The 26096-nt window shown below is 53.3% G+C and overlaps 7 protein-coding genes across 7 annotated transcripts; 4 read left to right on the forward strand and 3 right to left on the reverse strand.

The window, feature by feature from the left end:
• Positions 1-2004: 2004 nt before the first annotated feature.
• BJ171DRAFT_631041 (7 transmembrane sweet-taste receptor of 3 GCPR-domain-containing protein) lies at positions 2005-5728 on the reverse strand (the record flags this gene model as incomplete). The annotated part of the gene is made up of 8 exons (XM_053115621.1): positions 2005-2019; positions 2051-2299; positions 2553-3089; positions 3311-3612; positions 3715-3792; positions 3858-4385; positions 4630-5076; positions 5350-5728. The coding sequence occupies 8 exons, from the start codon at positions 5726-5728 to the stop codon at positions 2005-2007; spliced, it is 2535 nt and encodes an 844-aa protein (XP_052970555.1).
• Positions 5729-7070: 1342 nt separating this feature from the next.
• On the forward strand, positions 7071-10853 carry BJ171DRAFT_208309 (uncharacterized protein). Its single transcript, XM_053106333.1, has 3 exons — positions 7071-8357; positions 8512-9274; positions 9461-10853. Exons 1-3 carry the CDS (start codon positions 7176-7178, stop codon positions 10810-10812), a joined length of 3297 nt encoding a protein of 1098 aa, XP_052970556.1. The 5' UTR covers positions 7071-7175; the 3' UTR covers positions 10813-10853.
• Positions 10854-12813: 1960 nt separating this feature from the next.
• Positions 12814-18737, forward strand: BJ171DRAFT_488991 (uncharacterized protein). The gene is made up of 9 exons (XM_053109437.1): positions 12814-13213; positions 13497-13595; positions 13693-15837; positions 16030-16311; positions 16618-16751; positions 17134-17210; positions 17465-17575; positions 17900-17958; positions 18219-18737. Exons 1-9 carry the CDS (start codon positions 12863-12865, stop codon positions 18246-18248), a joined length of 3288 nt encoding a protein of 1095 aa, XP_052970557.1. The 5' UTR covers positions 12814-12862; the 3' UTR covers positions 18249-18737.
• BJ171DRAFT_489002 (uncharacterized protein) lies at positions 18738-21153 on the reverse strand. Its single transcript, XM_053109438.1, has 8 exons — positions 20903-21153; positions 20699-20780; positions 20496-20615; positions 20206-20329; positions 20021-20066; positions 19760-19917; positions 19546-19665; positions 18738-19446 (listed from the first exon to the last, which is right to left on the reverse strand). The coding sequence occupies exons 1-8, from the start codon at positions 21049-21051 to the stop codon at positions 19079-19081; spliced, it is 1167 nt and encodes a 388-aa protein (XP_052970558.1). The 5' UTR covers positions 21052-21153; the 3' UTR covers positions 18738-19078.
• A 42-nt stretch (positions 21154-21195) lies between these two features.
• On the forward strand, positions 21196-21589 carry BJ171DRAFT_208549 (uncharacterized protein). The gene has a single exon (XM_053106334.1). It carries the CDS (start codon positions 21234-21236, stop codon positions 21543-21545), a length of 312 nt encoding a protein of 103 aa, XP_052970559.1. The 5' UTR covers positions 21196-21233; the 3' UTR covers positions 21546-21589.
• Positions 21590-21632: 43 nt separating this feature from the next.
• BJ171DRAFT_419607 (uncharacterized protein) lies at positions 21633-22932 on the reverse strand (the record flags this gene model as incomplete). The annotated part of the gene is made up of 4 exons (XM_053107400.1): positions 21633-21933; positions 22134-22330; positions 22435-22501; positions 22613-22932. 4 exons carry the CDS (start codon positions 22930-22932, stop codon positions 21633-21635), a joined length of 885 nt encoding a protein of 294 aa, XP_052970560.1.
• A 552-nt stretch (positions 22933-23484) lies between these two features.
• BJ171DRAFT_577577 (uncharacterized protein) lies at positions 23485-25951 on the forward strand (the record flags this gene model as incomplete). The annotated part of the gene is made up of 7 exons (XM_053113824.1): positions 23485-23514; positions 23696-23753; positions 23835-23966; positions 24135-24140; positions 24227-25215; positions 25389-25461; positions 25548-25951. 7 exons carry the CDS (start codon positions 23485-23487, stop codon positions 25949-25951), a joined length of 1692 nt encoding a protein of 563 aa, XP_052970561.1.
• Positions 25952-26096: the final 145 nt, after the last annotated feature.

Below are 26096 nucleotides of genomic sequence, written 5' to 3' on the forward strand. Positions count from 1 at the left end.
GAGTGGCATGTATCAACTAGATTCTGGTTACAACGCGGCAAGTATAACTTACAATGTCTGCCTTTTTTTCCGATCCATTTTGGGGGGGTTTCTTTGTCATTACTATACCGTCGGCTTTACTACGGTCACTGGTAAAGGTTTATTGGCATAAATTCAATACGTATCAATATTTTTGCCAGTGTAGTGCGCGGGATCGTATACCTGAAGCGCTGATCAGCTACCTGCTTCTGAGCCGGCGCAAGTCAGGCTAAGCTAAGGCTACTATTCCGTGACTAATCTATATCTAAGTGCTGGTGTCAGAGATACTTTCGCCTGACGGTGCCAGTTACATACCGAATATAGCTAGAGAGATGATCAAAGAGCCTGATAAATGGCGGAAGGAATGTGGAGAAGGGTAGAACGTGAGGAAAGTAAAAAAAGCGAGTGGGGCGTTCTCCCCCTCCCCGCGTTCGCGTCTTATGGTGTTCGTGGTCCTGGTTCACTTCGAGGTCAAGCACAAGCAAGCCCAAAATGGCGCCAATGAATAAAAAGATGAGGTAAGTCTGATGATTTCGATCCATTTCTGGCCACTCGGGTTCTTTTGCGCTCAGATTATGGATCCGCCGATCATGCTGGGTACGTAATCGCCAGATAAAGCGAGCGCGCACAGCTCAAATGCCCACGTATTTAAGCTAATCCAGTGCCGCCGAAACTGAATACCTATGTGGTTGTACAATAAGGCAGCCGATTATTGATCTATTCGGGGTGTAGGCGTGTCGGCGTGTCGCTGGGATGACGTTGTGTTGGGTCGCACGGCGACGTCACCCCCTCCTCGATCCGAATTTCGACCAATCGTACACAAGCAACAAGACGGAGTGACGTTGTTGATCCGTAAACGGGGGCTTACTGTAAATTGTTGGCACGGAGACAAGCTTTGATCGGGAGCTTTCAATCAGGATCAAGCTTGACGAGAGACGGTTCACGAGGGGCAAATCCGGCGAGGGCACTGGCTTGTCTCGCAAGGGAGGTGGGCATGGCGTCGATCTATACTTGCATTCCTCTGTCAATTGGAATTGAATTGGAATTGAATTGGAATTTGAATTGAATTGGAATTGAATTGAGCGCCATCCAAGGAAACGAGCCAATTTCTTGATCTGGCCTGCTCAAAAGCTCGGTTCATGTCTAAAAGCCCTCTATCAACAACGCCATCAGCAGATCGATCGCCACCCCCTGGAGATCAACCCCATGTCTTCAAACGTGTCCCTCCAAGACGAACTTGTCGTCAGCGACCGACACCAACTGTAGTGGTCATCGGCCAATCGCTCGCCATAGATCACCACCCCTGGATCGCTGCCACATGCCGGGACAACAGCAACCCTCAATGGAATTCAAGTTTGATATTCATTCTCAGCAGCGATTTGGCTGATGTCCTCGTGTTTCCTCTGGCAAATGATAATTCAATTCTATGCCTCTTCTATCTGGTTTCGTCGTCTAAGTTTGGCCTCTCACGGATATCCGACCATTGGTTGGCTCGCCGGTCTTCGTGTCATTGGCATGGGATTGTCGCCTGTCGCCTGATTGACTGGTCCTCACCGCGCTGCCCTTCACGCTCTTCGGTGCTGACCCGAATGTTGATGGGTTCATAGTTGAGATTGGCTCAACTGGCTTTCCCCATAGTTTTGATCCTAGCACAAATATTGATGCCCCCATTGTTCCCAAAATATTCATCAATGCACGAAGGGTAAATATTCCACTTGGATCCGAGAAGGAGTAGTTGAGAGGATACAGAACCACAACAACTTGCACCCAGAAGGCGATCTGCAGATTCACCAGAGGTCACAGTGAGTATGGAGGTTTACCGTGCCCTGAATGTTCCCATATTGGGCAAAGTGGGCATGGAGTTGTTTGACATGGCCTCGTCGGGTCGCCACAAACGGCGCCAACGCAAATGCAGCTGCTCAAGGCAGTGCATTCGCTCCATATCCACACAGAGTCGGTAGTTCTGGACGAACGACAAGAGACTGCTCAAGCGGGGATCGACTGGAGCAGGCGGCGGTTGTGCCGTTCTTACCGAGGATCTCAGGTTTTTCCCCTCGTTGTACTGCGACGGAACATTTCGAGTTGAGTGCCCGATCCAGAAGCTGGTCAGGAGGATTGCCATGAATATAAAGAAGATCGAGATCGGGAATGGATCAAAGCTCAGCGTGGTGGAACTTTTGCAGAGCCCAGACGACTCGATGCTGTTCCCGAACGAATCGGTGTTGATGATGGTTCGGATCCACTCCAGGGGCGCCGTAAAGTTCCAAACGAGAATAATGCCCTGGTGTTGCGGTTGTCCCGTGTGTCAAAGGCGTTGCGGGCAGGGGTTGGAAGTGTGTCGTGACGAAATCCATGGTGTCAGTTCGAGCATGCATCCAGGCGAGCATGCATCAATGCGGATACACTCCAGCAGCATCAGCTTGTACCCTTGCAGTCCATCAAGCCCATCCAGCCATCCAACCACAAACCCATCGACACATCCAACCACAAACCCATCCACACGAACATTCGGGCACCCGCCCGCCAACACATACCAACGACACCAGCATCGGAGCAGCCATCGTGAAGAAGAGTTCGTGCGGCCTGAAGCTGATGATCTCGGCCTTGGGGTTCTTGAAGATGCGATAGATGCGCCACATCTTGATGAGCAGTGCGCCAAACATCAGCATCATCGGCAGGACAATCACATATGGCGTCGCCATGCAGGCGGCGTTGAGCGTATTGGCGTCCTGGATGACATTGTCATCCATGCCCATCAGATAATTGCCACACAGGGCGATGCTGGCGCTGAAGCCCATCAGCACCAGAAACGTCGGCGACCCGCCCTTGATTTGGGGCTGTTCACGGTTGAGGATGATGAGGAGGGTGATGCCAAGGGTGATAACCTGGCTGAGGGCCGTGATCAAGAATATAACGATTCGTAGACCCATCGAGATCAGGTGGCGATTCTCGTAGGGAAAGACGGGGTTGAACTGGCCCATGGGCACGATGCCCTGGAAGTACGTGTTCAGCGTGTTGGTGAAGGTGAAGTTCAGGCAGTCGTTGGGACCGATGATGGTGTTGCCGTTGACCTGTGAGTCCCAAATCGGCACGACAAGGGTTGTAAGCACCACGGGCAAGCTGACTCGTCGCTGTGGACGGTGCGGGAGCTGCAGACCTTCTATCCTGAGCAGACTGCTGGCAACGACTCATGCGACACCCCATCGTTACTCATGCGACACTCCATTGTCACTCATCTGCACTACTGCCGCCAGCTTATCTCTGGGTGTTTGGGTCGTGCTGTATCACTTACATCATAAATGGGACCGCAGTACCGGGAGTTGTCCGGGAGCGACTTGAGGCGGGCAACTTCGGCCTGAATGGCTGCCACTTGATTGACGTCGAACCAGCCAGAGATCCCGGTGATGTAAGTAAGGCCGCTGAGCAGGCCAGAGTTGACCATGGCGGTGTCACTGAGCGGCACGCCGTCGATGTAGTTCTGAACGAATGGTCCAAAGATCGTGATCCAGTCAAAGGAAGCTGTCGCCAGAACGCGGTTGCCATAGTCGCCGCTGGGATCGGTGTTTGCGGCAGCGATGTAGGATCCATTTGAGGCTGCATAGGTCGCCGGGGGCGTGAGCGGGCGATTGGGCACAAATCAGCAAAGCTCCATTATCGTTTTGCAGGATGGTGTCACGGAACTGTGTCCATACTCACTGAAGACAGCAACAGGAATGACCGTGTCGGTCTGGTATCCAAGGACCTTGACGCCGTCGGCCAGGAACTGCTGCGAGACTAGATGTAAGGCGTGTGTGAGCTAAGTGCATCGCAAATGAGTGGCCGAAGGATTGCGTGCCCACCTTGGGTTTCGGCAAATGGATAGTAGAATGTGCCGATGCTTCGGGTGATCATTTTCGCTCCAGGAATGGCCTTCTGCAGACCCAAGAGAAACATATTGGCGTGGATCATCGTTCTTGGGACCTCCATTGGAAGTAGATACCCAATTGGGATGTTGCCATTTGCGAAGCTGACGTCCGACCGGCTCTTGGCAAACAGACCAGCAGCGTATCCAGTCAAGTACTTTGCTTCCTCCTGGCGCAAGGAGTACCAGCGCGTGTTGGCCGGGATGGGGTTGATGTTGGAGGTCGTCCAGGTGAGAACCTTGAGGCTGGGAAAGTTCTGGGTCAAGGTCACGGTGAGATTGAGCTGCTGGGAAATGGTCACTCCCAGGATGGCAATGTCGATGGAGTTTTGTTGGATAGTGTCGTGAATGAGCTGGTAGTTGGTGTTGAAGCCAATGTTGAAGAGCGTGTAGATGGATATAGAGCTTCCGAACTGAATCTTGAGGTTATTGAGTCCAACGTTGAGCGAGTGTCCGAAACCAGAGTCTGCGAGGTGCAGCATGGCAGTTCGCTCGGGTTAGTGTCGTAGCCGGACCGCGAGTGCTATCGCAAACGGGCAGAGTAGGGTGTTGAATCAACGGCAGCTATGGGTGGGCTCGCGAACGAGACTGCACCTGTTGGCGGACTCGAGCAAGTCAGCAGGATGTTGATCGGTGGGCGATCTACAAGCATCGTGGATGTGGCGAGTTGTCAGTGGCATGGCAAGCACAAGCAATATGAGTAAAACTACCGACGCCATTTGTAGCGACATCCACGGCCGATACCGATCCAGATACCGAGGATCTGGTCGAATGTGTCGGTGTGCACCATCGCTGCGGATGAGGCTCGATGGACATACATGTGAGAGTGTAGACGAGGCTCAGGTCGTGGAAGGTCTGCTTTCCGTCAAAGGATATGAGGGCCTTGGCCTGCTGCCCCAGAGACACCTGTGCGATGCCAGCGTCGGTGAAGCCTGTGAGGGTGTTGCCACTGAGCTGGGCAGCAATGTCGTAGTAGCTGGAGGCATTGACCACGCTGACGATGCGAATGGCGGGGGATACGTTGGCCAAGGCGAGCAGATTGTTGGGCATAGCGGGAAGGGCAATGATGACTGTGTTTCCGCCGTTGGCAAGCAGTGAGCGAGCGTTGATGCCTTGGCCCTGGGTGGAGGCTGTAACGGCTCCGCTGAGACGCGAGGCTGTCGAGTGTATCGGGGCGATTGTAAGTATGAGCATAGGAACGGAGCTCAACAGCTCGTGACTGCAAAATTACGACGTGCGATGGTGTGCACCGCTGGCTTATAGCGGCACCTGCGGTGGAACAGTGTCATAGCGTGTGATCGCATGCAACTGACAAAGATCCCCACGGAGATGCCAGCAGCAGAGTGGCTGCGGTGTGTGCGAACAGATTCAGGTGCCTGGGTATCAGCAAACCCAGATGCCCGAACAAGGCAGCGAGATGGAAAACTCACGATCGTAAACCAGCAGAGAGTCGACGACACCCGCGCTCACGGTAAAGCCGTCCGTGACATTGAAAACGCAGGCGCCTTCGTCCATCGCGGGGCTCTGGAAGACAACGGCGGTGGTGTTGACGTTGCCGCCAGTGCTTGCGGAGCTGAATGTGGCCGTTGCGATGGAGCTCCGGCCCGTGGTAGGGTTCCAGACGGCGACGCGGTAGGTTCTCGAGGGATCATAGTAGCCAGCGAGGGTGAGGCTGATGGTTGTGCCGCCGGCAATGGGGAAGATATTGGGCGAGGCAGAGAGGACAGAGAATGCAGCTGCATATGCAGCCAGGGCCAGGACGAGCAGGCACTTGGCCAGCAGCCGGCCAGTCGAAACAACGGACAGCATTGTCGCGACAGGCATCATCGACACCATCGACATCGCGCAAGGCCGAGTATCGATGTTGGGGTGGAAAGGGCGATGCGGCCAAGTCGAGGGATTTGTACTGCGGCGGTTTCTGTCAAAGCCATCGACACATGCGACACTGGATCACGAGCAGGCTGGTGGGTGATGTCAGGCTGGCAAAACGAGCTGCGTGCTGGGCCAGAGCAACCATCTGCCGGGCCTGCAGTGGATGCATTGGATTCAGTGATGCAGTGGACATTGGATGCATGTCATGCTTATGAACAGCAAAGTCTGCCCAGGACGTGTGAGTGCGAAAGCAGTGCGAATGGCGCTGATTGGGAGAGTCCTCGGCGCTGATTGTTGTCCATGGGGTCAATCTCTGGGTGACCACGTTTGAGGTGACCGCTGTATATGCCCCAGAACCATCTTCTTCGGGAGCAAGTCCATGAATACAATCGGGACGCCCACGGAGCACCCCCAAACGCGTCGCTGAGGATCCAGCGCAATCACGATTCCCAGCATGCTGACTGAATTCACAACCCGCCAAGTCCATGAGCAGGGCGGCCTCGGTATCGGGTGTCCTCCATTCAGCGTGCAACAGCCAGGCGGTCGCCACGGCGCTATCTATTCCTGCAGTACAGTCAATCCAGAAAGAAACGGGACAGTCGTAGGCTCCAGTGGGCAAGCCATGCGATTGTTTCCCGTCCTGGTTGGCAATCTCTTTGTGTGGTGCATTCACTCGATGTGGGAGTGTGATGCATTCACTCGACTCTCGGGACAGTTCCATGGTGTATCGATATCAAGATGCTCGGCCTTATCGAGTCGCTTGGCTTCCCGGCACTGTGAGCACACCTGGAGATCGAGTCGCTTGAATCGACGTTGCCTGGCTGGTGCCTTTCGCTTGCGGGGAGCCATCTGAGCGAGAAAGCGTCCTTGATTCAGATCCAGAAACACATCACTGAACGGTCATGGCGAGCGTGCGATGTGTTGAGTAAGAACATTCACCAACGGCCAAAATCCGGGGTGTCTCGATTCATTGGATTGGCCGTATCTCGCCCGTCCGCAACAGCAGACGCGGTATCAGCCCTTGCCCGTTTCGCCGCTGCGGCTTGGCAGACCGCGCGCAACAAGGCCGGTGGCTTGCCTGGTCGGTATCCACCTGGCTGCGCACGCTGATCTGGTGGCCGTGCAGCTCACGCAATCCAGAAATGCGGGCTGGTGTGGTGTCACAGCGTACCGTTGCGCCTCGGAAGGTTGCGAATTCTGGCCAATCGCTCCCACGTGGGCCCACGAATGAAACCAAATAAATGCCCGGGTGTTTGCCCTCACATCGCCGCCAGCATCGACCCAGCATCCACCACCCGCCCACCATCCAAAGCACTCGCCGCTTGAGCCGGGCGCTCGCCACCCGCTGCCCTCTTCCGTTTCATTCGTCTCAGTCTATATCCAGATGAAGTTCCCCACTATTGAGTCCAAAGCCGACCGCGGCACAATGTCTCGGGATGCCGGAAACAACAGGTCGCGAACCAGCCTCGGGCTCCAGGCCGAGCGCGAACCGACCTTGGAGATCATCCCGGTCTTCCGAACGCTCTCCGTCGAGATCAAGAACCCTGCCAAGAAGAAGGCCCAGGTTGCCAAAGGTGAAAAGGACTGGAAGAAAGAAGACATTCATATCATTCCGCTCGAGGACCTCTACAACCGCCTCGGTGCCCGCACTGTTTATGACGGCGGCATGCTTAGCGCCGTCGCTGCCCAGAAGCTCAAGTTCAGCGGCTCCAACACACTCACGCCCGTCCGCGAAAACCAAGTCCTCAAGGTGCTCGGTTTCTTTTTTGGCGGCTTCTGCATGTTGATGTGGTGCGCCGCCATCATCGTCTTTCTCTCCTACTGGCCCCTCCCCCAGCTCGACAACCAGGCCCCGAGCATCTACAACCTCGCCCTGGTCGTCCTCCTCTTGGTTGTCATTCTCTTCCAAGGAGTCTTCTATGCCTGGCAGGATTGGTCCTCGAGCTCGGTCATGAAGAAGATCCACGGCCTCCTCGCTCAGGAAGCCATTGTCTTCCGCGACGGCAAGTCCATGGTTATCCCTGCCAGTCAAGTCGTTGTTGGTGACATCATCGAGCTCAAGCTCGGCGCCAAGGTTCCCGCCGACTGCCGCATCATCGAGTGCTCTGGCGACCTCGCCTTTGATCGCTCCATTCTCACCGGCGAGGCCATTGCCGTCAAAGGAAACGTCGCCAATACCGACCCGTCCTTCACTGAAACCAAGAACATTGCTTTTATGGGAACATCCATCGTCAACGGCAGCGGCAAGGCCGTCGTCGTCTTCACCGGCGACAACACCATGATGGGGCACATCGCCTCGCTGACGGCCAAGAAGAAGGTCGAGCAGACTCTTCTGCAGAAGGAAATCATCAATTTTGTCACCTTTGTCGCCGGTGTCGCCTTCTTCTGTGGCATCGTGTGCATGCTCATCTGGGGCTTTGTCTTGAACAAGCAGCCAAAGCCCCAGTACGATCTTATTGGCATGCTTGGCAACCTCTGTGGCATTATTGTTGCCTTTGTGCCTGAGGGTCTCCCCATCTGCATGTCCGTGACGCTGACAGTGATTGCCAGAAAAATGGCCAAGCAGGTAATGTCACAGTTGGTGTAACCAGCAACCAGACGAATGCAGGTTCAAGGACGTACATTATGCCCTTCGTCCAGATGATTTCCCCCAAGGAGTGGCGAGTCAGCGTTCTAATATTGCTCTCTTCATGACATCTATCGCATCCCGACACAAATAGAACGTCCTAGTCAAGAACCTGACGACCATCGAGACCCTGGGCGCCGTCTCTGTCATTTGCAGCGACAAAACCGGAACTCTCACGCAGAACAAGATGACCGTCACTACTGTGAGCTTTGGTGGAGACTCTGCGACCAAGCCTTCGCCCCGTACAGGCCAACTTCTCCACCGTATTGCCGCCCAATGTTGCGACGCCAAGTTCCAGGACCCAGACACGGTTCCCCTTGACAAGCGAACTGCCTCTGGCGACGCCACAGATATTGCCGTGCTGAAATACGCTGAGGCACAGGGCTCTGTTGCTCAGATTCGCTCGTCGTTCAAAAAGATCTTCACGATTCCCTTCAACAGCCGCAACAAATGGATGCTCACAATGCAGGAAATCGGCGACTGCGAAGTACCCGAGCTGTGTGGCTCCACCCTGTTCATCAAGGGTGCTCCCGATATTCTCTTCGAGAAGGTGACCCATACGATCACCCCGGACGGATCCATCGTTCCGTTCTCAGGAGAGATTCGACAGAATATCCAAGCGTCCCAGCTCGAGTGGGCAGGACAAGGAAAGCGTGTCATTGCCGTGGCCTACAAGAAAATCGACGAAGCCCAGGTGCTGACCGCTGCGGGAATCCAAGATGGCCTTGAGCCCTTCGCCTATGCGTCAATCGGTGATCTGACCCTCGTTGGTCTGCTGGGTATTGTCGATCCACCAAGACCTGAGATTCGTGGAACCATTGAAACCTGTCGCAAGGCGCACATTCGTGTCGCCATGGGTACGTTGATTTGGTTGAGAGCATGCAAATGGATACTGGGGAGTTTTGTTCCGAGCCAGCAGCCAATGGCTAGACATTTTGTAACGCAAATGCGCTGCTGACGAGCGCGGAGCTATCCTACTGCTCGGAGTCAGTGTGTACATCACGCACTAATCGATGTCATGCTGTTCCATAAACTTCCACCAGTCACTGGCGATTTCTCGTCGACCGCGGTTGCTATTGCCCGCGATGTAGGAATCGTGACTGCGAGCAACGTGGATACCATCACCGACCTCGACAAGGCAGTGTCTAGGATCCACAAGGATCCAAAGGGCGAGCGCCCATCCTTGCTGGACCGCGTCTCCATGGCCTTTCGAAGAACGTCTAGCAACACCACAAACCCAGCAAAGAAGAGCGCATATCTGCGCGCTGAGATTACCGAGATTGAGAATGATGGTCGTGCCATCGTCATCTCTGGCTCTGAGCTCTCCGCACTGACGGATGAGCACTGGGACAAGATCTGCAGTTACCAAGAGCTCGTTTTCGCTCGTACTTCGCCCGAACAAAAGTTGATGATCGTCGAGGAGTTCAAGAAGCGCCAGGAAATCGTTGCTGTCACCGGCGACGGTGTCAATGACTCGCCTGCACTCAAGGCTGCGAACGTCGGAGTTGCCATGGGTGGAGGCTCCGAGGTCGCCATGGAGTCTGCTTCGCTGGTCCTGGTCGACAACAACTTTTCGTCACTTCTGGCTGGCATCGAGAGCGGCCGCCTGTGCTTCGACAACATCAAGAAGGTTATCATGTACTTGATCCCATCCGGATCATGGTCCGAGCTGTGGCCTGTTCTCCTTTCCGTTTTTCTCGGCATACCCCTGCCCTTGAATGCCGCTCTCTGTCTTGTGGTCTGCTGTATTACCGATGTCTTTCCCTCGATCGCTTTGATCTACGAGTCGTCCGAAAGCGATCTGATGACCCGCCCCCCTCGAAATCCCAAGAAGGACAAGCTCGTGGACGGCCCGATGTTTATCCACGTGTACTTTTTCATCGGCATGATGGAGTGTGTGTTTGCACACGTCATCTTCTCTCTCTACTTCTTTGAAGTCACCGGCGTCGGTTTCAAGGACTTTGTGTTCCAGTACGGCAACCTCACGAACGACCCGATCTTGTTCCCCAACGGAGTGAGCCTGAGCCAGGCACAATACCAACAAGTCCTCTACTCGGCAAATTCGGTCTATTTTGTGGCTCTTGTTGTGATGCAGCTCTTCGGAAACATGTATGCGTCGCGCACTCGATTCAACTCGGTCATTCAGCAAAACCCATTCTGGGGTCCCACACGCAACCTGTACCTGGTCGGATGCACCTTCGCCTCGCTTGCCTTTACCGCGATATTCGTATACACCCCGGCCTTCAACAACTTATTCCAATGCGGTCCGATTCCTGCCAAGTACTGGTTCATCCCCATCGGCTTTGGTATGATCATCATCGTGATGGATGAGCTACGAAAACTCGCCGTTCGAATCTATGGACACGATTCGTTCATTGGAAAAATATCATGGTAGAGCAGAGCATGGGCATGGGCTCTCAAATTTCATTTGTCACTTTTGGATACCTCAGCAAATATAGTACAAACACAATGGTTGTCAAACTGTAGTTGACACATAACATGAGGCAGTCAGGAGTACTGGGAGACCGACAGTCCATTGAGGGTTGCTGTTGTCCCGGCATGTGGCAGCGATCCAGGGGTGGTGATCTATGGCGAGCGATTGGCCGATGACCACTACAGTTGGTGTCGGTCGCTGACGACAAGTTCGTCTTGGAGGGACACGTTTGAAGACATGGGGTTGATCTCCAGGGGGTGGCGATCGATCTGCTGATGGCGTTGTTGATAGAGGGCTTTTAGACATGAACCGAGCTTTTGAGCAGGCCAGATCAAGAAATTGGCTCGTTTCCTTGGATGGCGCTCAATTCAATTCCAATTCAATTCAAATTCCAATTCAATTCCAATTCAATTCCAATTGACAGAGGAATGCAAGTATAGATCGACGCCATGCCCACCTCCCTTGCGAGACAAGCCAGTGCCCTCGCCGGATTTGCCCCTCGTGAACCGTCTCTCGTCAAGCTTGATCCTGATTGAAAGCTCCCGATCAAAGCTTGTCTCCGTGCCAACAATTTACAGTAAGCCCCCGTTTACGGATCAACAACGTCACTCCGTCTTGTTGCTTGTGTACGATTGGTCGAAATTCGGATCGAGGAGGGGGTGACGTCGCCGTGCGACCCAACACAACGTCATCCCAGCGACACGCCGACACGCCTACACCCCGAATAGATCAATAATCGGCTGCCTTATTGTACAACCACATAGGTATTCAGTTTCGGCGGCACTGGATTAGCTTAAATACGTGGGCATTTGAGCTGTGCGCGCTCGCTTTATCTGGCGATTACGTACCCAGCATGATCGGCGGATCCATAATCTGAGCGCAAAAGAACCCGAGTGGCCAGAAATGGATCGAAATCATCAGACTTACCTCATCTTTTTATTCATTGGCGCCATTTTGGGCTTGCTTGTGCTTGACCTCGAAGTGAACCAGGACCACGAACACCATAAGACGCGAACGCGGGGAGGGGGAGAACGCCCCACTCGCTTTTTTTACTTTCCTCACGTTCTACCCTTCTCCACATTCCTTCCGCCATTTATCAGGCTCTTTGATCATCTCTCTAGCTATATTCGGTATGTAACTGGCACCGTCAGGCGAAAGTATCTCTGACACCAGCACTTAGATATAGATTAGTCACGGAATAGTAGCCTTAGCTTAGCCTGACTTGCGCCGGCTCAGAAGCAGGTAGCTGATCAGCGCTTCAGGTATACGATCCCGCGCACTACACTGGCAAAAATATTGATACGTATTGAATTTATGCCAATAAACCTTTACCAGTGACCGTAGTAAAGCCGACGGTATAGTAATGACAAAGAAACCCCCCCAAAATGGATCGGAAAAAAAGGCAGACATTGTAAGTTATACTTGCCGCGTTGTAACCAGAATCTAGTTGATACATGCCACTCGTGTCTTCTGTCGCTGTCTTTGTCAGCACGTCTTTGGTCACTATGTCTTTCATCACCATGTATTTTGAGCGATATTATCGCGTGTGGCATGGGCGTTTCAAGTAGACGTAGTCGGTTTATATCATAAACCGCCCTTAGATCCCAACCTTGAGCGTGTATTCACTCAATTAGTTTAGTATATCGTTATCTTCATGTAGCTATACATGTTGATAAGCACATGCAAATATGCTACCATATAGCTTTATGGACTCTTACTGCTGATTATAAATCCAGCACGGAGGGGCCAGCCGTCCGTATTTTGATTTGTTCCCTTTTGGGCTTCGTCCAGTCGCGGCGTCTCGGCGTTGTCATTCACCATCGTACCCAGTGAATTACTAGATATATATATATTATTTGTATTTGAATCACATTACACTCTTTTACAGCAAGAAACTGTACAGTATAATCGCTTGTGATTTTGAAATGATCTCCGCACTTAGTGGTTCCAGTGCTACCGATGACGATAGTGTCCTTTGATTCACCTGTTTATTCGATTATATTTGGCAGTTATGCCACAGGCTGGCTTGATTGCTAACGTGCATACACTTTCATATTCGGAAAACGCTACCCGCCCCCGCTTGTACAAGGATGAACATAATTTGACCTTGCCTCAGGTCTGCGAACGCTATACTACTAGCGTCGATGAGACCAAACCAAGAAATTCCCAGGGTCTCAGCAACGATACAGTGGTGAAGAGACTCGAAGAGTTTGGACCAAATGTGCTCTCTCCACCCAAGAAAAAGCACCCAATAATCCGCTACTTGGAGATGTTGGCAGGACTGTTCAATGTGATGCTCATTGTTGCTGGCGTTGCAACCTACGTTCTATACATCATCGATCCGATCGACAATGCCCCCAACGTAAGAGCCTTGCTATCGGAATTTGCTTTCGAGCTATTATACATTTTATCACAGGTCTATAGAGGAAAGGAGATGGTTACTCTATAAGCCTTATAATGGACTATCCGTGACATCGATAAAATTTGCCATTGGCTCATTGTGCAATATTGCTCACAAGCCGTGCTGCTATAAGTAATTAGGAGCAGTGAAACTCCATCGCCACTGCGTGGATATAGAAAAATAAGTCGTGGTTACTATGATTTGACCCATATTTACCAATTATTTACCTTGGATAATTACACAGGTTTATCTTGGTGGAATTTTGATTGGCGTCGCTTTCATCAATGCTGCCATTGAGTTTTATCAGCATCAAAAGAGTGCCGCAATCCTGGAATCGTTTTTAGTATGTTGGTTCATGCACTATACTCACTACTCGGTCAATTAGTCATCAGCATCATTTCACTGGTCGCAAAACCACTCACATATTCAACATTTTGCAGAATATGATTCCATCAAAGTGCAATGCAATGCGAGCCGGTCAAATCGTGAACATCCCGGCCGCAGATCTTGTTCCTGGCGACGTAGTATTTGTTCGCATGGGCGACAAGATTCCAGCAGATGTCAGAATGTTCTGGGTCCTGGATTTGAAGGTTGACAACTCATCGCTTACCGGCGAGTCCGATCCGCAAGAGCGAAAGACAACAAACACACACAGCAACCCGCTGGAAGCAACCAACTTGATTTTCAACGGCTCGATGGCTGTGGCCGGTGAAGGCTTTGGTATCGTTATACGAACTGGCGACAATACGGTGCTTGGTCAGATTGCCAACCTCACATCCAACGAAAAGAAACGGCGATCTCCTCTATCCGAAGAAATCGACATCTTTGTCAAGATCATCACAGTCTTTGCTATAACCACGGCCGTCATTTTCTTCATCGTCGGGTGTGTGGAGGGCGGTGTCAACTTTGGTCTCAACTCGGGAATCGGAACCTTGGTCGCTTGGGTCCCTGAGGGCCTCTATGCGACAATCTCAATGCTTCTTACAATCGCTGCGAAACGAATGGCTGATAAAAATGCACTCGTCAAGGACTTGCAAGGAGTCGAAACATTGGGCGCCATCACCCTTCTGGCAACCGACAAGACTGGAACGCTCACCCGAAACCAGATGACGGTGACAAACCTATGGACCAACTCGACGCTCTTTAACGTTGCAACCACCTCGGACGGACTGGACGAGACTGAGGTCTGCTTAGACGAAAAAGCCAGTGGTGTTCTCGAGATCGCCCAGATATCGGCCATGTGTACCAGAGCACGCTTCAACCGAACCGACCTGCCCATCCCCAAGCGCGAAATCAGTGGCGACGCCACCGAATCTGGCCTTTTGCGCTTTTCGGCGGCAAAACTCCCCAATATTGACACTATTCTGGATGAATATCCAAAAGTCTGCGAACTTCCTTTCAACTCAGAGACCAAATGGCATTTATCCATCAACGAAAAGCCCCATCCCCAAGGTATATTCACGATCATGATGAAGGGTGCTCCAGAGCGAGTACTGCGAGTATGCTCTACGATTCTCGTCGGCGGACAAGCGATTGAACTAACAGAAGACCACAGAAAGGCCTTTGATCAATCATACGAATATATGGCTGGAAAGGGCCATCGTGTGCTCGCGTTTGCGCAACTCACTCTGTCTGAGAGCCAGTATCCAAAGGGGTTTTCATTCGACAAGGAAAAGAAGAACTTCCCGACTGATGGACTGACTTTTGTCGGGCTAGTGAGCTTGGAAGATCCTCCCAAACATGGAGTCCGCGAGGCGATCGGAAAATGCCGCATGGCTGGCGTAAAAGTCATGATGGTTACCGGAGACCATCCACTTACAGCCGAGGCCATTGGACGAAAAATCAACTTAATGCTCGGTGAAACCAAGGAGCGCGTTGCAAAACGTACAGGACGGCCAGTCAAATCTATCGCCCCAGAAGAATACAACGCAATTGTCATTCATGGAGAGCAGATCTCGGAGCTTACAGACGCAGATTGGGATAATATCTTTCAGAAGGACGAAATTATTTTCGCGCGCACCTCACCCAAAAACAAGCTTGAAATTGTAAAGAGAGCTCAGGCTCTTGGACATATTGTTGGAGTCACGGGAGACGGCGTGAACGACTCTCCTGCGCTCAAGAAAGCCGATCTGGGAATTGCGATGAATCTCTCTGGGTCAGATGTCTCAAAAGAAGCTGCCGCCATGATTCTTTTGGACGACAACTTTGCGTCTACTGTTGCAGGAATTGCAGAAGGGCGGTTGATTTTTGCCAACCTGAAGAAGAGCATCCAGTACACAGTTACGCACATCATTCCCGAAGTTATTCCTTTCCTCCTGTCGGTTGTGGTTCCACTGCCTGCGGCCATCAGCTCGATTCAAATCTTGTTTGTCGATCTTGGATTTGAGCTCTTTGCATCGCTTTCATATGCCTGGGAGCCGCCAGAGGGTACCGAAGGTGGGCTGATGCTGATGCCGCCTAGAAAGCCTGTCACTGTGGGATCCGTGGAGCGCTTGCGCCGCAACATCAGGGAGCTTCAGCAGGCCAAGTTAGTGGAGCCTGTTGATCCCGCAAACCCTATGGCCGAGCAACGTGTTATATCGAAGGTTTGTTGTTACCTCCATTGGAAATAGCTCGCGGATATAAGCTCGCATAATGTGGAGTTACCCCACCCCACCCCTTCGCTCGTAACCTGGATGCAGGAAACAGTACCAAAGACGCTGAAGATGTCATTTGCTATACACCAAAGCGTTTGAAGATCGCGGAAATGAGCATCTATTAACAGTGCATGCGTTTAGGGTGGTATGGCTCTTTACAAAATCAAGTCGGTATTCAACGGAAAGTGGCTTCGGGATATGAACGAGGACGAAGGGGAAATCCTGGTCGACGGAGAAGCCCTCTCATGGGCGTACATTGAAGCTGGTTTTATCGAAACCATCGCAGCTCTTGTGGGATTCTTCTTGGTCATGAACGAGGCTGGAGTTACTCCTGCCGACCTTCGTAATTCCGCCGTAGCCAACAACGGGTACTTCAACAATAACAACTCTCCGCCATACACTTTGCTGAATGGGGTCACCTTGGTAAGTCAAATTCACATACTTTTTTTTTGATTTTTAATGCAATCAATAATATAGGAATCGCGGTGTTGTCGATCATGGCTGGTTTGGTCTCTCCCTGTCACTGCTTTGACATAGATATGCATTGAAGGAGCATAATCGCTTCCAAGGGCCACGAGTATCGTCGAGTTGAAATAGCTATCCACTAAATACGCCTTCACTCAAGCGCATGGACGATTGAGTTGATATTTATGGATATTTCATTCATGAAAATTGTCAACTACGCTGTTCCAGACGGTTTTTCTAACGCTTTGCATTGTTATTTTGCAGACCGGTAGCCAGCAATATGAGATCATCAGAAGAGGCCAGTCAATGTACTATGCTGCGGTTCTCATTACCCAAGTCTTCAATCTATTTGCCTGCAAAGCAAAGCTGAAGCTTCCATTTGGGATGCATATGCTCAAGTGAGTGCTATTGTGACAAGCTAATTGGCGTTGCGAACAAGTTTTGGCTCTGAGCTCTCCTTGACCACTATGAGCCCTCTTGGAGTCTGTGGGCTCGCCTTGGACTATAAGCTCTACTTGGAGTCTGCGGGCTCTCCTTGAACTACGAGCTCTAGTTGGAGCCTGCGGGCTCCACCTGGACATCAACACCCTGTGTGCACGATGTCCAGGAGCATCAGGGGGGAGTGGTTGGCATATCACATGGCGACGTGGCATGACGATGTGACATGACGATGTGGCATGACGATGTGGCATGACGATGTGGCATGCCGATGTGACACATAAGACTCTTGCATACCACGGGACTTTTGATTAATTCAGCATTCAAACTCTTCAATAATAGAAACACATCGACATGGTGGTGTGTTCTAGGCGCGCTCGCTGTTGGAGCCATTGTTGTCTATGTTCCACCCCTCAACAGTAAGTTGCCTGTTGCAGCTACCCGCGGTCCAGGAGGGGAGGGGAGATAGCAACGCTACCTGAAATGGCGCTGTTTATTATATGCGCATGATTTGTTCGAACAAACCCTGATGAGTCAGTTGATGATGTGTGTTTGGCACGATGGCTGATACAGAAGTGTGCGTGGTGTGCGTGGTGCAAACTATGCTTGTGGTCGGTCTCGGCTATCTTGCTTATCATCAACCATACTCACTCTGCAATACCCACCGCTATAGTCTTTATGAACAGCTCCTACCTTCTCAACCCAAAGTGGCTTCTGGTAGCTGTTGGATTTGGAATCTACCTGTTTCTCTATTCTGCACTTCGAAGATACATCCTGCAGAAGCGTAAGCGACTTGTTATGGATAGTCTTGGTGTCCAAACGCTTTGTTCTTTGAATGAGAGGGACTCGAGAGCTTTATGATGCCACCAAACCGTATGAGCACGAGGCATTTGTGGCTCTACTGACAAGCACTCGGCCCCTCCCCAACTACTGCTGGCAATTGACGTAACATGGAGGCGAAGGATTGTGTCGGGCGTATTCGATCGCTGTTTTGTGGCTATGTTGCGCTATCGCCCACCGGTGGTGCGCGATGAGCCGGTCCAGCATCACTGGACAGCAACCGGGTCTCGTCTTGGACACTAACGAATGCTGTTATGGGGTCTTCCAGTGAAGCCAGTCAAGTATACACGCGAGATCCAGGGATTGATGATGTTCCCAACCCGCCTGGTAAGCGTGTGTATTCATAAGCAAATCCCGGGTGGCCTGACCACAGAACATTAGCATGCCACTGTATGATTTGTGTCAGAGCACCGCGCTATGGGGTCTCTGAAAACAATAGGCTAACCATTGCTCGATTCACCTGCTGCTTGATTCGTTGCTTGTCTGGAACACGTCCACTATCGAACCGCAACCGCTTTCGGACCGCAACCGCTACTGAACTGCACCCGCTGTTGAACGCACCCTCTACTGAACCGCCTTCCTCTTAGTCGACGGGCGCGCGCACCCGAACCCATTAAGAGCCTGGATCTTGTGTCAGGGTCGGATGGCTTGGAACGAAAGACACATTCGAGGCGCTATGGCAAGCCTTGGCCCTGTCTTCTGGTGTCTCGGATCCGTCGCGGTATTATCTTGAGAATCGCCATTATCCCGAGAACCGCCATTATCCCGAGAATCGCCATTATCTTGACGGACACATTCCTTCTTCATGGGCACGTCTTATCTCATGCCATTTGACAGCACATTCATCATCTGCAGACCACACCACTTTACAGCGCATTCATCCTCCACATCTGCACGCTCTTCGTTTTCTTGGCTGGCACGCATTTGCGAGCATTCCAGCACCAGCTTCGCAAACACCTGCCGCATCTTCGGCTCAATTTGACGACACCTGCTGCATCTTCAGTTCATTTTGATCTTGTTCGCTCTTTTCTGTTGGTTGGTTTCCTCACGTTCATCTCGAGCACAATGGGTGCAGAGGATCAATATGCAGTTCTAGATATGCCATGTTGGATCGTTGCGATCTTCAGCGACGCCGCTGGCACTGTGGTGGAGAGGGAGGAGGAAGATTCCAAGGGAATGTGTCGAGGGTGCATCCAGGGTGCAACCAGGGCACAGCCAAGGCTGCATCGTATATTCATCGCATCTGTGCCAGCAACAGTTGCGCCGTCCATCTCTGCACATGGATAGATAGTATGCAGGTCTTATCCGATTAGGCGTCTGTGTTTCCGCTCCGGCGTTCTCTCGGGTTCATCCCCAATGTATATTTTCGATCGCAGTCGGATTCCACTCAGTCCCAATCAGTCATTTCCTCGTATACCAGCCTTCGCACTGCTCTTGCGATCACCCATCAGCGGTGCTTCGAATACCTTGATCCATATCGGTCAGGCGAGCCTCTCCGACTCGTCCCGCGATTGTATCCCCCGTCGGATTCGTGTCTTCCCCATCTGTCTCGCGAATCACTCCATCGTTCCTCCTTGCTGGACTCGCTATAGGTCGATCGCCGTTCTCGCTTCAGATATTCCTCGTCACGAGCGCGCTTTGGTCCTCGTGCATCATCCGCTTCTCCTTTCGGGGTCTCTGTGACGTTCTCAGGGGCATTTCTTGTCATTTGCTGCATTTGCCGCGATCCGGCCTCCTGTTCGCTCCTTGGCTCGGCCTCGCCGGCATTTGTGGCTTCCACCACTTTTTCACGGATATCTTCCCTTTTACCTTCGCCTTCGAAGTGTGGAGCTACCTCAGTCAGTAACCGTCCTATTCGTCCCATGAATCACCTTGCCCACCCACGCCACCCTCCGTGCCAGATGTAGTGCTTACCCCCTTGTTTTTGGATCCGATATTCAATGTGTTGGAACAAAGTTCGGTACTTCGATTGATCTGTGGCCCCGACCGTCTCCGAGAGCGATTTTCGGTACTCTAGCAAATCCTTGGCACCAGCTACAGATTCAATCATCAGTAAATGTGGACAGACTGCTATTCGTCAAGTCCAATGTCTCTCCCGATGCAACTCACATGGACCAGAGCTCATTACCGATGACGCATGAGTGGCGAATGCGGAGGTCATCCTGTGCTTTTATGTCGTTGATATTCACCGACTCCGATCCAAAGTTCCGAAAGCTGTCTTCGATCCACAGCGCTGCAAATGCAAGCACTTGCGGTGGATAGAGCAGTGGCAGGTGTGTCGCGAAGCTTCAAACATTTCAAAAGAGTGCCATGATTTAGTTGGGTTTGGTTTCTTCGTTTCGTCGCTGTTTCTGCTGCGATCGACTCCCTAATGTGGTGCACGCCCTACCATTTGTCCACCAGATCCCAGGCGTTTGCAGCGATGCTCTGCGGGACTGTTCAGTACAACGGATCAAATAATGGATTGTTGTCGGTGTTGTTCAGTGGGTGCTCACAGATATGTTGAATCGGCCGACCCACCGCCAAGAACAGGCACAAATGCCATGCACCGTCATTCAGTTTCGTTTCATATACCTCCCAGATGCTTTGCAAACTTGATGACATATGTATGTGGGTAAATAAACTCGAAATCGAACCCAGAGATTTCCAGAAACCGCTTCTCGATCAGGAATGCTTGGCGCTTGTGATCCTCGATGGCCTTCGATTCATTGTCGGTCGAGATGAAGCCAGGCTCGTCAGCTACCCACATGTCTGCGTGGGCTTCGCGAACAGCGACTTGGCTCCCTCACCACCATCCAAATCGCTCTCGCTCGTTGCATCGGCGATGTCTCCTGGGCGATCGCAGCTTCGTGTTGGCTACTCACTGCGGCATCCAGGTCATCCATCCCAGCGATCGCTATATGGACTGCTTGAATGATGTCCCTGATCTTCTTGACAGACTCCTCGAGTTTGGCGGCAAAAAAGACGCACGATATCATCACATCCTGGATTGACACAGCCCAGCGTTGTGTCAGCTCTGCAAGCGACTCCAAGCGGAGGGAAAATGCAATTGCCTCGGGAAACTGACCTCCAGCTCGCTCTGATAGATCGGATAGAAGAGACAGTAGCGTCGGAGCATATGCTTCTCGGTTACGATCGTCGACCACGGGCTGGTGCAGAGGAGGCGGCATCAGTCTGTGCCGCGGCTCACAGCATCCCCCTCTCCCTCGGCTCCGGCCATCTGTCGTTTCGGCAGACCGCCGTCGTGCTCAAGGCAGTGCGGATCGCTCACAAGCCAAGGGACCGGGAGATGTGCTCGAGAAGCTGAATGTACTCCTTGAATTCGTCCTCGTTTATCGAGCACAGGCGGCCCAAGGCCTCCCGGGTGTAGTATCGGCTCGGTGCTGGCCGGCTGCTGGCTTCGTTTTGCGCTTCGTCCATTTTGCAAGCGATCAGTCCAGAGCAATGCAGCTCCCCGAGCCGCTTCTGAGCGGCTGCTGTCCCTTGTCGTTGCCCAGTCCACCTGACCAGCCCCGTGACCCGACCCAGAACAGCGATATCGATCCAGCCCAAGCTCACGAGCGAAATCGACCCTGTTTCATGATGTCCGGCTCGACCAGAGAATGCGGCCACCCCTGTCCCGACTTTGCAGATATTTAGCGCGGTCGGACGCCCAGCCATGTGGATCTGCTCTGATTCTTCCCATTCTCGTTCGTAGTGCCATGGTTTGGGCCTGCAGCGCTCACATACTGAGCAGAACACCCATCGAGATCAATACCCCAAATCGCTTCCATGCCACGATGAAACCGTGCTCATCCTGGGCGACAGCCGCATTCCTCTCGATTTCGGCATCACGCACCGAAATACAACATACGGACGTGCGGTCAGACAAGTTCAACTTCCTCAAGATGGCCAAGCGCGCCATACATCGGTGACCCATCCAGCAGAATGCGCAACTCAGGAGATATGACTGCGTGTTTGAGCCTTTGGGCTGCTTTCCCACTCCGGACTTGTTGCTGTCGTCAGGACCGGTAGCTGCTCCTCAGAGTTTGGCCAGCACACTCCGCGACGGTGACAAACCGTGTGAAGTTGAGGCTGCGCAGATAATCGATCATTTGCTGCGTCCATGGGCTCACGGTGCTGAGTGTTGTTGGATTCAAGTCAATACTCGCCGAGGCTAACCAGAACCAATGCAAGCAGAGCATATGCCCCGCCCAATGCTTGTGCGTCTGCGGATGTGTAGCGATATACCTCTGGTACGGATCGTGATTTAGAATCACAAAGCTGTTGGTGGAGGCGTTGGCGCTTGTTGGATCGATGTCACTCCTCAGTGCCGACATATCCTTTGTGAGATCGCCTCCTGTATCTGCGTCTGTCGGCGAGTTGTAGGGCGGAGCAGATGTTAGGATCATAACAGCAAACTCTTGGGCTGTTCCAGGTCCGTCCCAACTGCAATTCTATGAAGGCATGCCAATGCATCAGGAGCCTGCCCCAGAAACCGACCGGTGCTGTATGCGTTCCACAACACGAGATACTTGTAGCCCAGCTTGGCAAGGACCTTCGTGACGACATCGTTGTAGGCACCGTATGGTGGTCGCATGTAGTACGAAGTCGTTGCAATGATGGACCGGATAACGGCGTCGTTGTCGGTGATCTCCTTCTCGATCTGGGCCTCTGACAGCTCCGTCAAGTCCGGGTGCGTCATGGTGTGGGAAGCGATCTGTCCATGCAGACGTCAGCTCAGAGTGCAAAGCGGACATCGAGCACCAGCCCAGCGGCACTCGGGTGAGCAGCGAAGGAGGAGGCGAGTAGCAAGACACCCACCTGGTGACCTTCTTTGTAGGCTCGCCAGATGTAGTCCCGGTATGGACTCACCGAGGCGTTGACCCAGCTGAAACGACGCAATACGGCATGGGTTTAGATACTCGATAGCGCTTGTATATGCGCCGACACTGCTCGATCGGAGAGGCGACGGAGATACACGCGGGACATCAGCACTTACTTCATGCCGTTTACAAAGAATGTGGCCTTGATGCTGTTGCTCCTCAGGATATCAAGCAGCTGGCCAGTAAAGTTCATGGGCCCGTCGTCGTAAGTCAGGGCGACCATGCCGGGCTGGACGCACTGGCTGAGGATTTGGACGCTCGACGCTGGGGCCTGGGGGCTGCTCGAGTTTTGGGCCGAGAGCGAATTTGCTTTGAGGACGAAGCCGGTCCGAGGCTGGCGGGCATGGAATCCGCCAACAGGATAGGAGCAAGCGGCGTGGAGGAGCACCAAGGTCGCCAGGACGACCTGAGCAAGACGGAGACGGCGATGCAGCATGGGAGCAGACCGATCGCAGACAGTTGCAGATGGCGAGCAGATGGCGAGCAGATGGCGAGCAGATGGCGAAGGCTTGCAATGTTCACTCCTGGGCTCCAGGCCGATTGTGCGGATGGCCCCCAAGGTTCCCGAGCAGGCCAGAGATACTGCGGATGCGCCCCGGGCGCTGCCGACGGAGCGGCGATGTGTTTTATGCATCGGGGATTGCGGACGAACGGATTGCTCTTTTCTCTATCCCCCGGTCGCTGCGGCTTGGTCTTGCGTCTTGCAGAGGCCCGAAACCCTTGCCAGCGACCGACGCCCTCTTCCGATGCTGTTGCTGCAAGTCGATCCCCGGCATCCCTCCGCTGCTGTCCCTGCCGCCTGCCGCCTCTGTCTTGCTTGCTCCCGCTGGCCGGTTGCCCCGCTGGTTGCCCATATCGGCCCTGGGCCAGCCCATTCGACGCGAGCCACGCCCTGGTCGGCGCTCGGAGCCCCGCCCAGCCCACCAGTCCTTTCGCTTCATCTCCTTCGCCTGGCTCGTCTGGCTCGCCGCAGCTCCCGATCGCAGCAATGGTGTTCTTCCGAGGGTCTGTCACCGAGGTTAGCATTTCGCCGATCGGCTCTGGAAGGCACCTCGTCCAGACCGACGGCCAGTCCTTCCACTCGCCCGCTACCAGGACCAAAGCTGCCCATTCACTTGCACCGAATCAAGCGATGTATGCTCGAGAGCCCCCCCCCTCCAATTTATCCCCACCCCTCATTCATATGATGTCTGGCACAGGCAATTCAAGCTGTTAACCTGGCCCAGGGATTGAAGCTCTTCTGTGCCTTCATCAGTGGTAAGCGTCGCTGATCCTGCAATCGTGGCGACGGGGAGACTCTCAGCCAGACGCCAACTGATGCCCTCTTGAACCGGCCAGATGCCAGCGAATCAAGTTCCGCCATGAAGACTCTGCTGCAGGAAGATGCCCTGGCTCGTCTGCTTGCTTCCAGCACCGTCACCATCGAGCTCATGAAGAACACGCCAGATGCCGCCCTGTTTGCTCAGATCTGTGGGTATTATGCTCCCTGCGAATGACCTCTCTGAACATCCCCAGCATCCTACCCAACCTCCGTCATCGGCAACAGAAACTGCAGTCGCAGGCTACCGCAAAGTGGCTTGAGCATCGTCACCGCTAACCTCGCCATCGTTCCTTCGCCACCCAACCTGGCCGCTCCAGACCCGAGTGAGTGATATGCTCCACTTGCTGGCCAGAATGCATAGCAATCTCAATGCCAACGACAGCTACTGACCATCGACATCTCGCTCTAGTCTTTATGCTCCCTGCTTTCTATATCATCAAGGCCGGAGTCTGCGTCGATGTCATCTTCTCTGGAACTTCTGGTGCCGAGATTCTCCAGAGAGTGGCATCAAAGATTGACTCTGCGCCGACGCCGATCACCCCAGCTGCAGCCGCAACCGAAGCGACACCAGTAGAAGCAGCCCAGCCGACCGTACCTCTGCAACGGGGTGATACATCGCCTCCGATTACCCACAGCCATGGCCTGGTCCCAGTCATCGAATCCCATGTTCAGTCCGAAGCCGCTAGCTCCAGTGTTGATCCAACGGTCGATAGAAAGCCCAGCACCACTGCCCTTCATGGCTCGGTGAGGGATGGCTCTCGACCAGATGAGAACAATCCTATCCAGACAGCCGAGCGTCCCGTTGGAGCGGCAGGGTCGACCCAGCGACCCGAGAACGCTGCGACTGCTGCTGAGCAGGCCGAACACATTGGGACCAGCATACCAAGCGCTGGCTCTGGGCCAATCCAAGTCCCGGAGGCTGTCATTGAAGATCCCTCAGCCATCACCATATCCCAGCCCACGGGTCATCCCGATATTCTCGGCGTCAATAGCCCTGCCAACGACAAGAACATCGGCCATGCACCTGCACCTGCACCTGCACCTGCACCTGCACCTGCACCTGCACCTGCACCTGCACCTGCACCTGCACCTGCACCTGCACCTGCACCTGCACCTGCACCTGCATCTGCACCTGCATCTGCACCCGCACCCAAAGCCAATCCAGTACCGTCCCCTAGGCCTGTACAGCTCCCGGCTCCTGGGCTCACTGGAGCCCAACGACCAGCCCGCCTTGAGCCCAAGCATGGCCTGCCAGACACTGGTATTACGAGCAGACCACCCTCAGCAAAGAGTACTGACCGCTCGCTGCTGGCGATTCGACTCAGCGATGGAAGCACCGTGCGAGAACAGTTTGAGTCCAGCCAGACGCTTGGCGATGTCAAGGCATTCATTCAGAGGGTGAGCAAGCGTTTGATCATTCACCGCTCCACGCGATTGTGCAAGAGTGCATGCATTTCACTCAACGGCTGCCAACATACGTGCGTGGGTGTCCCGGCCTCGCCCTTCTGCATGAACTCACTCGTGGATCAAACTTTTGCCTTCCAAACCGACTCTGATGCCTCTCGGTGTAGACGGCGCCGCAACAGGGTCCGTTTGTGATGGTCAATTCATCGGTCCTGCCCAGCACCGTTCTGGACATTACAGGTAATTCATGTGCACTGCCGGCAGGCGTTCGACGATTGTTTCGTTCTCCCCGAGCAGATCGTTAACTTGCTCGAATGCGCAACCAGACGAATCCAAGACCCTTCTGGAGCTCGATCTCACCCCCTCCGGAACAATCACCCTGCGTCCCGGTCGCAACGTGGCTACGGCCTATGCGAGCAATCCAGCTACAAACGGATCGGCTTCTGGCCTGCTTTCGCAGTGGATTAGCTGGGTCTGGGTGTTGCTGATGTCGATACTTGGCTCCTTCTCGTCAAGATACACTGTTGCCTCGGCCCAGACTGCGACTCAGACTCAGAGCGCATCCAGTCCCTCAGAGGCAGCAAAGGGGCTCGCTGGAGCAGCCCGATCAACCCGCAGATCGCGAGGCAACCCTCGAATCCGAACCCTCTATGACAAGGCCAGCGATGACGACAGCGAGACCGACGACGAAAGAACATACAACGGAAACTCAACTAACCAGCAGTGGTGAAGGCGCTTCCCACGCCACCGCAGACATCGTACGGCCATGCAGCGGATGAGCAATGCGCCTGCGATGATGTTGTACAGCTCGCTCAAGGAACATGGGTGATCAAGGCTGGTGCGCTTGGCTGCGGCAACACCACTCTATCGTGCTG

The sequence above is a fragment of the Polychytrium aggregatum genome (assembly GCF_025602895.1).
Source record: "Polychytrium aggregatum strain JEL109 chromosome Unknown BJ171scaffold_4, whole genome shotgun sequence".
NCBI lineage: Eukaryota > Fungi > Chytridiomycota > Chytridiomycetes > Polychytriales > Polychytrium > Polychytrium aggregatum.